Genomic DNA, 14,944 nt, shown 5'->3' on the forward strand with positions numbered 1-14,944 from the left:
TGTAATTTAATCTGCCTTTTTTTCTGGCTTGAGTCGCTCTCCTCTTAGGAAGAAAGAGAGTGAGGGTGATGGGATATCCAATAAATAACGTATAAGGAAAGAACTAAATGTTCCTGAAATTCATTGCCAAGAAAGTAGCCGGTGTTGATTAATACTTTCATATAGAAAAAGCAAAAGGGTAAGAATGTGAAAAGTATGTTAAGTGAAATGCTGTAATAATATTCATTCCAAGAGATAATAAAGTAATGTAGAACACCACCATTTGTTTCTAGAGGTAGCCCATGTTTATTCATGAAGTGCTTGCTTTGTTGTTGTGTGTGTATTCTTATAAGTTTCCTGTGGGTATAGATAAACCATACTAAACATAGTTCATATCAGTAACAGTTTGTGATGGTTTTATTTTGCAGGATATAACATCCCAGTGGAGGAAGTTTGGACCCTTATTATGAAAGATGAAACGGTTCCATCTGTTGATACTGAAGAAGGAATGGTGATGCCACAAAAGCAGCGTCCTGGTTATGGGTTTAACAGTAAGTACATGATCAGATAGGTAACTCTTTGGATTTCTCCCCATTTGTAGCTGAACAGTTTAGGAACTCTGAAGGAGTACAATATGGAGTGAGGCTAGTAGGGATGAGTGCACAACTCCAGCAAAACTCTGAAGGTTTCATGGTCAGATGCAGTTTACTGGAACCAGATGGAATAAGGGTTTCCCTGAAATATACTGTGCAAAGTCCAGTAGTCCCACAAAGGATGCTCTTTTCCATTTACTGTGGCCATTTTTTGAATGTTTACTTCCTTACATGGGAGATATGTTAATCAAATAAAGCAACTATGTTTGGGTGGTGTTGAGCAGGACAGGAAAGGTTACTGGACTACTGAAAGGTACATCACTGAAGGATGGGAGGGTGACAGACTGAGACTTACCACAGAACATGATGTGGTACTGAAGGCTGGGGGTGAGCAGTACTACAGAACATGATGTGGTACTGAAGGCTGGGGGTGAGCAGTACTACAGAACATGGTGTGGTACTGAAGGCAGGGGTGAGCAGTACTACAGAACATGGTGTACAGAACATGGTGTGGTACTGAGAACATGGTGAGTGGTACTGAAGGCTGGGAGTGGGCAGTACTACAGAACATGGTGTGGTACTGAAGGCTGGGGGTGAGCAATACTACAGAACATGGTGTGGTACTGAGCAGTACTACAAAACATGGTGTGGTACTGAAGGCAGGGGTGAGCAGTACTACAGAACATGGTGTGCTACTAAAGGCAGGGGGTGAGCAGTACTACAGAACATGGTGTGCTACTGAAGACTAGGAGTGAGCAGTACTACAGAACATGGTGTGATACTGAAGGCAGGGGGTGAGCAGTACTACAGAGCATGGTGTGGTGCTGAAGACTGAGGGTGAGCAGTATTACAGAACATGGTGTGGTACTGAAAACTGAGGGTGAGCAGTACCACAGAACAGAGCAGTACTACAGAACATGGTGTGGTACAGAAGGCTGGGGGTGAGCAGTACTACAGAACATGATGTGGTACTGAAGGCTGGGGGTGAGCAGTACTACAGAACATGATGTGGTACTGAAGGCTGGGGGTGAGCAGTACTACAGAACATGGTGTGGTACTGAAGGCAGGGGGTGAGCAGTACTACAGAACATGGTGTGGTACTGAAGACTGAGGGTGAGCAGTACTACAGAACATGGTGTGGTACTGAAGACTGAGGGTGAGCAGTACCACAGAACATGGAGTGGTACTGAAGGCTGGGAGTGAGCAGTACTACAGAACATGGTGTGGTACTGAAGAACATGGTGAAAGAATATGTTGAATACTACAGAACATGGTGTGGTACTGAACAGAACATGGTGAGGTGAGCAGTACTACAGAACACGGTCTGGCACTGAACGCTGGGGTGAAGAACATGGTGTGGGGTTGAGCAGTACTGCAGAACATGGTATGGTACTGAAGGCTGGAGTGAGAAGTACTGCAGAATATGGTGTGGTACTGAAGGCTGGGGGTGAACAGTCCTACAGAACATGGTGTGATAGTGAAGACGTACTGGAGGCTGGGAATGAGCAGTACTGCAGAACATGGTGTGGTACTGAAGGCTGAGGGTGAGCAGTAATGTAGAACATGGTGTTGTACTGATGGCTGGCAGTGAGCAGTACTACAGAACATGGTGTGATACTGAAGGCTATGGGTGAGCAGTACTACAGAACATGGTGTGGTACTGAAGGCTGGGGTGAGCAGTACTGCAGAACATAGTGTGGTACTGAAGGCTGGGGTGAAAAGTACTGCAGAACATGGTGTGGTACTGAAGGCTGGAGGTGAACAATACTGCAGAAGATGGTGTGGTACTGAAGGCTGGGGATGAGCAGTACTCCAGAATATGGTGCAGTACTGGAGGCTGGGAGTGAGCAGTACTACAGAACATGGTGTGGTACTGAAGGCTGGGGGTGAGTGGTACTGCAAAACATGGTGTGGTACTAAAGACTGGGGGAGTGGTACTGCAGAACTTGGTGTGGTGTTGAAGGCTGGGGGTAAGTAGTACTGCAGAACATAGTGTGGTACTGAAGGCTGGGGGTGAGCAGTACTACAGAACACGGTGTAGTGTTGAAGGTCATGGATGAGCAGTATTGCAGAACATGGTGTGGTACTGAAGGGTGAGGGTGAGCAATACTGCAGAACATGGTGTGGTACTGAAGGCTGGGGGTGAGTAGTACTACAGAACCTGGTGTGGTACTGACGGTTGAGGTGAGCGATACTGCAGAACATGGTGTGGTACTGAAGGCTGGGGTGAGCAGTACTGCAGAACATGGTGTGGTACTGAAGGCTGGGAGTGAGCAGTACTACAGAACATGGTGTGGTACTGAAGGAACATGGTGTGGTACTGAAGGCTGGGGGTGAGCAGTACTACAGAAGATGGTGTGGTACTGAAGTCAGGGGGTGAGCAGTACTACAGAACATGGTGTGGTATTGAAGGCTGGGGGTGAGCAGTACTACAGAACATGGTGTGGTACTGAAGTCAGGGGGTGAGCAGTACTACAGAACCTGGTGTGGTACTGAAGGTTGAGGTGAGAGGTACTGCAGAACATGGTGTGGTACTGAAGGCTGGGGTGAGCAGTACTGCAGAACATGGTTTGGTACTGAAGGCTGGGGTGAGCAGTACTGCAGAACATGGTGTGTTACTGAAGGCTGGGGTGAGCAGTACTACAGAAGATGGTGTGGTACTGAATGCTGAGGGTGAGCAGTACTGCAGAACACAGTGTGGTACTGAAGGCTTAGCGTCCGCAGTACTACTGAACATGGTGTGTGTGTGTGTGTGTGTGTGTGTGTGTGTGTGTGTGTGTGTGTGTGTGTGTGTGTGTGTGTGTGTGTGTGTGTGTATGAGATACCTACAGTTGGTCGACTAACACGATTATCAACATCCTGAAAGTAAACCATTGTAATTCAAAAACAGAAATGTCAGCTTCCTAGTATGCATGTACTAAGGAAGAATCTCGGTGCATGCACCTTTTAAAACATCATTTTTTGCAGGAAGCGGCACTGCACATACATACAGACGTGCACACAGACACACACACACACACACACACACACACACACACACACACACACACACACACACACACACACACACACACACACACACACACACACAGCTAGAGTATTCCTCTTCCCAGAGATTCTCGATCTCACACACCTGTCTACTATCTGTACAGTCTGCCAAATGCAGTCAATTAAACAGATGGCAGCCAAACTCCCTGTCAACCAAACCAATGGAACCCATATATGTATGTGTGTGTGTGTGTGTGTGTGTGTGTGTGTGTGTGTGTGTGTGTGTGTGTGTGTGTGTATATATATATATATATATATATATATATATATATAGAGAGAGAGAGAGAGAGAGAGATCTTCTTTAAAATGGTGCAAGTCTTTGCCTGCTCTGTTCCATGAATGAACTGGTCCTGGATAATATGGCATTGGTTGTTATGGCATGCATTGCAAATAGCACAAATCTGCAATCAGCATTCCGGCCCAGTAGATTATGTATTTTGTTTTTTAGTCATTCATTCATTTATTTATTTAGTTTTATGATTCATGCATTTTTGTCATGCATTTAATGTTTCCACATGATTTGAAAATATTATTTTGTCAGAGTTTAAGATTTGAGTACATCTTATTACTCAAGTGAAATAAAAATAAGACTGAAGGGCTGGTATTCAGAAGGACATAGTGCAGTCTGCAAATCCGTTTCTAGCTGGTGCAAAAGCATGTGTATATGAGCACACTTGTGTAATGTGAGTGTCTGTGTGTGTTTGTAGTGGTTATTAAACACCTAAAAACACTCGCAAAACAGTGTAAAGGATATTATTAAAAACAAACTAATCATAAATGGCTGCTAAATGAGAATATTAACATCTGAATTAGAGCTTTTGTTCACTTTAATAGTGAATGTTGAACTTCTTCAGAAATATCAAAGCAACAAACAACCATGAATTTAAAATACCTTGTAAAAGTCACATGTTTGAATGCAACCAGTAAGTTATTGTGAGTAATGATAATAAAAGTCATTTAACGAAACAAATGTAATACATAAAAAAAAAATCGATAAAATTATATAAGAAAAGCTTGCAAAAACCCAGCTTGGACACTGAATGATAATCTTGGTTCCCTTGCTTCTCTACTGGGTTTGGTGGGATTCCATAACTAGCAAAGATAGACCGATGGAACCCACCTAGTGAAGGGGCTCACTAAGGTACCTCCACAGTGGTGGCATCAGGAAGAAGGAGCTATAGAGGGGCTGAGGATCTAAATCAGAAGAAAGTTGGACTAAAAAATCAAGTAATACCTCTAAAATCAGAATTGTCTTGTACAAATACATTCCAACTATGACTTGCAATGGTTGTTGGTCTGCTGTTTCTAGTCAAACTCAAGATTGCACATTTTTTGACATCCATGCACTATTGCCAAAATTATCTTTTCTGTGTGACAGTAACTTTTTGGGTATCTGTTATGTTTTGACCCAAAGAACTGGTCAGATTTTTGTAGGGTCACAGTGACTGGAATTTACCTGCAACAACAGGGTTATTCATATCGTAGTATTATCACCCTGATTAATCTATAACCCACTTCTTGAATATTCAGTTTTTTTTCTCCTGCTCATAATCCCCATTTCTAGGGAACATCTTGCTCACTCAACTTTCTTAGAGACACGGCTCTCTTGTGTATAAACGTTGCGTGGCTATCTCTAACATGTTATGTATAAACATTGCAAGTTACAACATTATTCCAAACAAACTTTCTAATGCCTGTTTGCCTTCTTGCTCTGGCATTGGCACAACCCACACTTCATGATCTGTATGTTATGTGTGTAATACCTGCACTACATGAAATGCATATATTGTGTGTCTTACATGTAGAGTGTGTCAGAGTTGTTCTACATGAAATACATGTAGTGTGTAGTGTGTCATAGTTGTTCTACATGAAATACATGTAGTGTGTGTCATACCTGAAATACATGTAGTGCATGTCATACCTGCATTACATGAAATGCATGCAGTGTGCCATACCTGCACTACAAGAAATGTGTAGTGCCTGTCATACCTGCACTATGTGAATTGCATGTAGTGCCTGTCGTACCTGCACTACATGAAGTGCGTGCAGTCCCTGTCATACTTGCACTATACAAAGTTCATGCAGTGCCTGTAGTACTTGCACTACACAAAGTGCATGCAGTGCCTGTCATACCTGCACTACACAAAATGCATGCAGTGCCTAAGTGCTTGCAGTGTCTGTTGTACCTGCACTACATGAAGTGCTTGCAGTGCTTGTTGTACCTGCACTACATGAACTGCGTGCAGTGTCTGTCATACCTGCATTACACGAAGTGCATGCATTGCCTATTGCATCTGCACTACACAAAATGCTTGCAGTGTCTGTCATACCTGCACTACACAAAGTGCGTGCAGTGTCTGTCGTACCTGTACTACACAAATTGTGTTCAGTGTCTGTCGTACCTGCACTACACAAAGTGCATGCAGTGTCTGTCCTACCTGCAGTACACAAAGTGCATGCAGTGTCTGTCATACCTGCACTACACAAAGTGTGTCTAGTGCCTGTTGTATTTCCACTACACAAAGTGTGTGCAGTGCCTGTCATATCTGCACTACATGAAGTGCTTGCAGTGCCTGTTATACCTGAACTACACAAAGTGCATGTAGTACATGTTATGCTGTACAAGCAGACTCTAAACAGGAACTTCAGCAAATGAAGGGGTTGTGGAATGCAAAACTGAAAGCACAATGGGTGAAACTGAGTACAGACAAGACAGTTGTCATGGCAGCAAATGAGGGAAATGAGAAGAAGCTGAGATCATAGATCATCATAGGATCATAGGACGTTACTAGGCTATTGGCCCTGAGGCCCTTACAAGCCTAGCCAAGAATGTAGCCCATGTTCCAACATCAGCACCCTATGCCACTGTCAAGCAGGGACACAGGTGGAATCCCAGGGGTGTATTTTCTGTTCCTCATCCAGCTATCCAGGTTGTGCTTAAAAAGGTTTAATGAGGTAAAAATAACTGCTGTCACTCAGTTCCCTAGATAACTGTGTTCTTGCTTTTCTGTCTGTAGCCTGCCATACCAGAAACGCCTCAACTTTTGACTTGGTGGCAGAAGTTTTCCCTTGCTTTAAAACACCATTGATAAGTTACCTCTAGCAAGACCTGATAAAACATATAAAAATGCAACAGTCAGTTTAACATTCTATCCTCCTTTGTTTCAGAAAAGTGGAACATGAGATGAAGTCATTGAAGACAAAAATCTTGTTTTAATAACTAATTATTCCCACCTGCTCTCAGTGCACACTCAAGCTCATAGCCACTAAGCAGCAACAGTGCTCTTCCTGAAGGACACAAGTCTGAATTAAAACAACCTTATGAAAGTAGCAAAAACTGATTGCCTAGATTATAGGTTCATAGGAGGTTACTAGACTAGAGGCCCTAGAACCCTTACAAGCCTAGCTATGTTAATTCCTAGTTGTCCCAATTCTCCTTGGTTAGATGGATGTAATTTACAGGGCAAGTCTATGACCAGCACTGACTACCCCTGTCCATGAGGGACATGGGTGCCACCCACTGGGTGAATTTGCACTCTCCCAACCATTTGTCTAGGTTGAGTTTGTATAGGGTGATGAGCTCTACTTCGTGTGAATTGGAAGTTTATTCCAGAGGAGCATCAATCTTTGGGAAATGTATCTGTCTCTCCAGCATGTTCTATTAATGCCACAGGCTTGGTTAAGATCCCTAGGTTGAGTGACGCTTGTGCCATTTGACTTGCAGATATGCAGCATTTCCATTAGGGCAGGATTGGAGATTGTCCTATAGGCAAGGCACAAGTTGCCTTTCAGCAGCCTATAAAATACAGAGCAGAGTGACAGGGCTTTTCAGTCTAACCACATAAGTCATGGTTTACAGGCCCTGTATTTTCTTGGTGGGAAACCTTTCTGGTCTCACCAGCTGCTGCAAGTGTCTAGTGGGGTACATGCAAAAGGGAGCACTGTACACTATTAATCCTCTGATGAGGGTCGAGTACAGTGAAGTTACAACAGTCTTAGACCTAGATGTGATGCCCTTACTTATGAGATGCACACCGCAGAAGGTTTTTCTTTACCACTATGGAAACTTGGTGGTCGAAGTTCAGATTGCTATTCCCAGATCTCACACCACTGGATTTGAACTTAGGGGGTGCTGTCAATATTATAATTATCAGGGAATTCCACTTTGCCAAAGGGGATAACAATGCACTTTTTTTGCATTTGGTGCCAAAGCCATGGTATAAAACTAATCATTTGTCTGTTAGACCCTCCTGTAATATGTTAACATCATTGGGGGACTTAATGACTGCAGCCAATTTGCAATTATAAGAACTGAGAGAGAATTTAAAACAGTGGAACAGTTTTACTTCTTTAAGTATCTGGGAGGGGTGGTTGAGGAGAAGGGATCTATTAATGAGAAGGTCAAATCAAAAATCGGAGAGGCTGTAACCATTTGACATAGTGTGTCAGGGTTAATGTGTGACAGAAGAATATCAAAGAATCTGGAATGTAAGGTGTACAAAACAGTGGTGTGACCTATACAACCATATGGCACAGAAACCTGGGCAGTATAGGCAGTGCAGATTAAGAAGTTAGAGGTGATGGACATGAAGTGCCTGAGATGGGTGGCAGGGTGCACAGTGTGGGACAGAGGAACAAATGACTGAGCTGGGGCCAGACTACATCCAATTAAAGAGACGATCAAAGAGAACAGATTACAGTCATTCAGGCACATGTGCATGAAAGCAAAGGATGAGTTCATGAAGAAGATTTAAAAGAGACATGAAGAAGGCAGCAGGAAGTGAAAACATCCTGTAAAGAAATGGATGGACTACGTGAGACAAGGCCTGCAGTAGTCAGGCAAGACTGTCAAAGAACGTAGGACTGTGGCACTGAATCAACAGAGCTGGCAACAATGTGGAAAAGGGGGGCTGATGATGATGATGAAATACATATAGTGTTTATAGTAGTTGCTCTACATGAAATACATGTAAAGCATAAAAAAGACTGAATTTTATGAAATTATATCCAAAATGGTCACCTCTACCCTCAGGTCAGATGTGATAGTGCCATCGGACCAGATGGGATACCAGAGGACCTAATATGTGCAATCAAAAATAACCTAGTATACTCCCTGGTGAGCATTCTTATTAGAGAATTAAAACGGTCTGTACTCCTGATATCTGTAAGGAACTTATTATGGTGCAAATTTACAGTGGAGACATCCCCTCCCCCACAGACCCAGTAATTACAAAATTACCATCCAAATAGGTGTATTTTGCAGAGAGATTAAAAGTCATCGTGGAACATGAACAAAGAGAGGAAGTAAACCTCCTTGTCTATGACATAACCCATGATAGTTTTGTCAAAGGCAGATCTTGTTTGCTTAACGTCATCATTTTTTTCAGTAGTAAGATTATTGCCACGAATTAATGTTTTTTTCTCTCCAAGCAGCTTTACCTTGATGACTGAAGGATTCAACACTATGCACCATAATGGACTCACAAATTTGACAACCTGAAGCTAAATGAAGTGTTAAAAGCTTTGGCCCATAGCTGGCTTCATGACTGTGCCCCTCAAAACTATGTCCTAAAACTTCTGGGTTTTGACATTATTTCTCAGATGTCATAACTGATATTGTTTATCAAGCCAAATATGCAAATGACTAGAAATTTGTAGGATTGTTCTTAACTTTACTGACACTGCCTCCCTTCAGATAACACTTAACAATAAACATGAATGGCACAACAGAAATATTCTCGACTTTTGTATTAAAACATATAGTGTAATGGAATTTGGCAAAACTGCCCCACCAGATTTATTCACTACTGATGGGTAACAGATAAGTTTACTGTATAGTAAAAGATGCTGGAGTCCTTTTAGATGATGCCTTTTCATCTGATATCTATATAGCTGCTACTAGAGGCAGGCCATCTGAGTTTGTCCACTTGATCCTCCATGAAGTTGAGAACTAAGTCAGGCAATTAATTGTCCCATTTTATGCAGATTGCATTATACAAGTTATAGAGAGCTGTACAATGTATCCTTTGTCACATTCCATCCAATGCTGTTGGAGAAGGTGTGAAGATGCTTCAGAAAGAAAAAGAAAAGGTTTTCTGGCTGGTCTTGTACAGAAAGACTATAGCAGTTCTCTTCTCTGTATCATGTTACCTTCTTACATGAGTCATAGGGAGTATTAATGGACATATTACCTCTTAAGTAGCTTTGCCTGAATACCTCCCTGCTGGTGGCATGAACACAAATGAATACTCGGCCTCATTAAAAATTACTATCAGCTGTACTGTGAAACATGTGAACTTCATAGCTCAAATTCTACATGTATGGAATAAACTCCTATTATCAGTTAAACTCAACTTACCAATTCAGGCATTCTAAAAGAAATTGGATGACCACATGGGGGCATGCTGGTTCAAACATGAACTCCAGGGCATCATACTCTTTGGTAACCAGTAGGAAGTGAGTTTGTGTGTATGATACCTGTACTAAGTCAAGTACATGTAGTGCATGTAATATCTGTACTGTATGAAATGTATGTAGTGTGTGCATTACCTTTACTATATGACATTCAGAGTGTTTGTCATATTTAATACCTGCACTTCATGAAATACATGTAGTGTGTGTGCACTACCTGTATTGTATGAAATTCATGTAGTGACTGTAATACCTGCACTGTATGAAATGCAGATAGTGCTTGCAATACCAGAACTGTATGACATGCATGTAGTATGTGCAATAAAATACCTGCACTGGATTACATGCATGTAGTGTGTGCAATACCCACACTGGATGACATGCATGTAGTGTGTGCAATACCTGCACTGGATGACATGCTTGTAGTGTATGCAATACCTGCACTGGATGAGGTGCTTGTAGTGTGTGCCACACCCAGACTGGATGACATGCATGTAGTGTGTGCAATACCCACACTGGATGACATGCATGTAGTGTGTGCAATACCTACACTGGATGACATGCTTTGTAGTGTGTGCCACACCCACCCAGGATGATGTGCATGTAGTGTGTGCAATACCCACACTGGATAACATGCATGCATGTAGTGTGTGCAATAACCGCACAGGATGATGTTCTTTTAGTGTGTGCCGCACCCACACTGGATGACGTGCATGTAGTGTGTGCAATACCTGCACTGGATGACGTGCATGTAGTGTGTGCAGTACCAGCACTGGATGACATGCATGTAGTGTACACAGTGCCTGCACTGGATGACATGCATGCCATGCCATGTGTGCAATATCCGCATTAGATGACATGCACATAGTGTGTGCAATACCCACACTGGGTGATATGCTTGTATTGTGTGCAATAACTGCACTGGATGATGTGCATGTAGTGTGTGCAATACCTGCACTGGATGACGTGCTTGTACTGTGTGCAATACCCACACTGGATGACATGCATGTAGTGTGTGCAATACCCACACTGGATGACACACATATAGTGTACACAATACTTGCACTGGATGATGTGCATGCCATGTGTGCAATACCCGCAGACGATGACATACATGTAGTGTGTGCAATACCCACACTGGGTGATGTGCTTGTAGTGTGTGTAACACCCGCACTGGATGAAATGCATGTAGTGTGTGCAATACCTATGCTGGATGACATGCATGTAGTGTGTGCAATACCTGCTCTGGATGATGTGCGCATGTACTGTGTGCAGTGCCTGCACTTCATGAAATACGTGTGTGTGTGTGTGTGTGTGTGTGTGTGTGTGTGTGTGTGTGTGTGTGTGTGTGTAGTACCTGCACTGTATGAAATGCACGTATTGTGTGTGCAATACCTGTACTGTATGAGGTGCTTGCAGTGTGCACAATACCTGTAGCGTATGACATGCATGTAATGCGTGCAATACCTGCACTGTATGAAATGCATGTAGTGCATGAAATACCTGTAGTGTATGATGTGCATGTAGTCTGTGCAGTACCTGCACTGAATGATGTGCATGTAGTATGTGCAATACCTGCAATAGATGATGTGCATGTAGTGTGTGCAATACCTGCTCTGGATGATGTGCATGTACTGTGAGCAGTACCTGTACTTCATGAAATACATGTAGTGTTTGTGCATTACCTGTGCTGTATGAGATGCATGTAGTGTGCATGGTACCTGTACTGTATGAAATGTATGCGTGAAATACCTGCACTGTATGAAATGCATATAGTGCATGCAATACCTGCACTGTGTGAAATGCATATAGTGCGTGCAACACCTGCACTGTATGAAATGCATGTAGTGTGTGCAATACATGCACTGTATGAAATGCATGTAGTGTGTGCAATACCTGTACTGCATGAAATGCATGTAGTGCGTGCAATACCTGTACTGTATGAAATGCATGTAGTGCATGTAATACCTGCACTGTATGAAATGCATGTAGTGCATGCATTACCTGCACTGTATGAAATGCATGTAGTGTGTGCATTACCTGCACTGTATGAAATGCATGTAGTGCGTGCAATACCTGTACTGTATGACATGCATGTAGTGTGTGTTGTTAAAGTTATACTACACTATTCAGGTAGTCTGTACCTTTACTCAATGAATACACTGAGACAGTTCTGCTATTAAAACATTCATTTTACTGCACGTGAGGTTTACAGCTAGCTTAACAATGAAAGGTATATACATCAAAAACAAACTTCAGCTTACAGTTTTAGGTTTGCAAGAATAGAATAATCAAAGTTGCTGATACAAAAGAAAAAGTCCCAATCTTTATGTCTTTTCTGCCTGCATCAGCAGTTTAGAGAATTTGCCAGAATAATAAGTCTTTCCCTTGAAGCTGGTCTGTTGACAGTTTGTTTTCCATATTTTAAACATTCTGTTCCTGAAAAATAACTTTTTTGTCCTTGGCCTATCTTTGCGTATCATGTTGACGAGACACAGCTGCATACAAGACTTCGTCTTGACCTGCTTGTAGATAAAAAAATTTTACAAAGCTGCATAGGTTATAAGAGATAAAATATTTTACTTCTGATTCTTATTAACAATGAATGCCAAGCTGTATAGTTTTGCCAAGTTAGGTAACTGAGTTCCAGCTGAGTGCACTCTACACACTGAAATGCAGAACATTTATTTCCCATTTTCAGAAAAATCCATATACTGTCTGCCTACCTTTTTACAGGTAGAAGGGATTTTAACCAAATGGTCTGTATAAACAGAGGTATGTTTACCTGTTTATATTGATAAAACATATGCCCAATGTATGCTGCCTGTAATGACTGTGGTTGTTGTTCTTCTTTTGACTTTTCCCGGTTAGGGGTCGCCACAGCGGAACTCCCATCCGCTAATGATTGGCAGTAGATTTTTACGGTGCCAGCTCAATGCCCAACCTTCAATGAAGGCACGCCCTACGCATGTCTTTTGAACACCACTTGACCACTGGGAGGACATGCAGACTCCACACAGAAGGCACTCCAGCCGAGAATCGAATGGGAGAACCTCTTGCTGTGAGGCAACAATGCTACTGCTGCACCACCATGGCTACGACTGTGGTATTAGTACATATTACAGAAACTCGAGTAGTAAAATTTAGTTGTATTTTTGTATTATTGGGAGGAATATTAATTCCCTGTATAGTATGATTACCACACTTCTTCACATAGGTGAACATTAGCCGTTGTATTGATGTTGGATATTTCTTTGAATTTTCTCCTTTTCCCAAATAAAATCTAGGAAATTGACAACATTTAATAGAAACTTTGCAATCAAATTCAAGGGTTACCTTAGGACTATTTGGTGGAATGTAATAATGACCCCTAACCCCGGACCAAAAGGTAACGTTATTGGAAATCTTTATGTACCCGAAGATACAAGTAACATTATATGGACAAGTACAGTTGTCCTGCTGTCTTTGCCCACAAAAATGATTTATCTTTGAGCATTTACTCCAACCTAGCTTTAGAGTATTATTGTCATTGTTTATTTTTCAAACTTGCATTTCTCTTGTTTGATACCCTACCCCAAGGGCTCCAATGAGTTCAGTCAGTACAATAACAAACAGAATCTTCATTATGTACAATAATATAGCCTTTCCATGTAAGTGGTATTAATCTGAAAAGTTGTTTTGACAGATGCTTTTTTAACTGTTTTAGACTTGGCATTTACCGTGAGTCTACAACCCCCCCCCCCCCCACAAAACATGAAGTCACTTAATGACCTTCAACTGATCTCTGTGAACAAGGATCGTTTTGTTCTTTTTTTTCCTTTAACTTTGTACACTAGAGGTCCTAGCTGAGCAATTATTTCAAAAGGTCCTTGGCCAATTACTATCCCATGTACCGTCTGTCTGGAACATCTTGATTAATACCTGTGTCCCTGAGGGAAGGATTTTTTCTGGCATAACAGGATCCTTTGACCGTAAATTGAATGCTTGCATTTCTGATAGGCTTCGACACAATTTATAAATATCTTTTAACCATTGTTGATGCTGTGCAATTTCTAATAATGGTCTGTTTGTACTAACAGTAGGATCGAATGGCAGTTGTAAAGGCATTTTTTTACCTTTCATGACTTCAAAAGGTGAGATCCCTGTTTTACTGTGTGGAGTTGCTCTGACACAAAGCAAGATTTCAGGCAAATGTTTTACCCAATTTACGCCCTTTTCCAAGCAGGCTTTCTTAAGGCGTTTCTTAACATTCTTTCAACTATCTCATTAGACTGGGGATGGTAAGGAACATGAAATCGTTGCTGGATACCAAGCAAATCACACAAAGCTTTCATCAGTTTACTGACAAATTGTGGCCCATTATCAGATTTGATAACTAGTGGCCATTCCCAATGACAAAAAATGTTTTTCCATAAGGCTTCTGCTGTAGCCTTAGCCATTATTGTTTTTGTAGGAATTGCTTCTACCCATTTTGAAAAATCATCAACTACCACTAGAAGATACCTGTACCCACCTTTAGCTGGGGGTAATGGACCTGCAAAGTCAATTTGGATGGCATGCCAAGGTCCATCCGCTGTAGTTACCCTTAGTTAGTAACTGTGGCTTTTACAATTGAGCATTAACCTGCAAGCATATTAAGTATTCAGCATGCACTAAATCACAGATTTCCTTTAACTGTGGATGCCAGTAATTGTTCTTTACAATGGGCCAAAACTTTTGTGTACCCAAATGTCCTAATACCTAATGATTAAATTTCACTAACTGTCGTGCCTGTTGGTACTGTATATAAGGAAGATTAGAACCGTCTTCAAAACATCTTGCATAATATTGCCCTAGACTTTCTCTCCTATAAGAGTACATTTTTCCAACTTTCCATGCAGTCCAAACTTAGTTTGGATCTGCAGCAAATCATG

General features: G+C 41.8%; 1 protein-coding gene across 1 annotated transcript in view; it reads left to right on the plus strand.

The window, feature by feature from the left end:
- Positions 1-14,944, plus strand: part of LOC122798699 (zinc finger protein 883-like) — a 115,037-nt gene that overhangs the window by 65,487 nt on the left and 34,606 nt on the right. Inside the window, exon 3 of the mRNA XM_044067794.1 lies at positions 408-530. Coding sequence (XP_043923729.1) covers positions 408-530 — 123 coding nt within the window. The remainder of the gene's footprint in view (positions 1-407; positions 531-14,944) is intronic.

Source organism: Protopterus annectens, chromosome 3.part1, assembly GCF_019279795.1.
Source record: "Protopterus annectens isolate FY-2018-M chromosome 3.part1, PAN1.0, whole genome shotgun sequence".
NCBI lineage: Eukaryota > Metazoa > Chordata > Ceratodontiformes > Protopteridae > Protopterus > Protopterus annectens.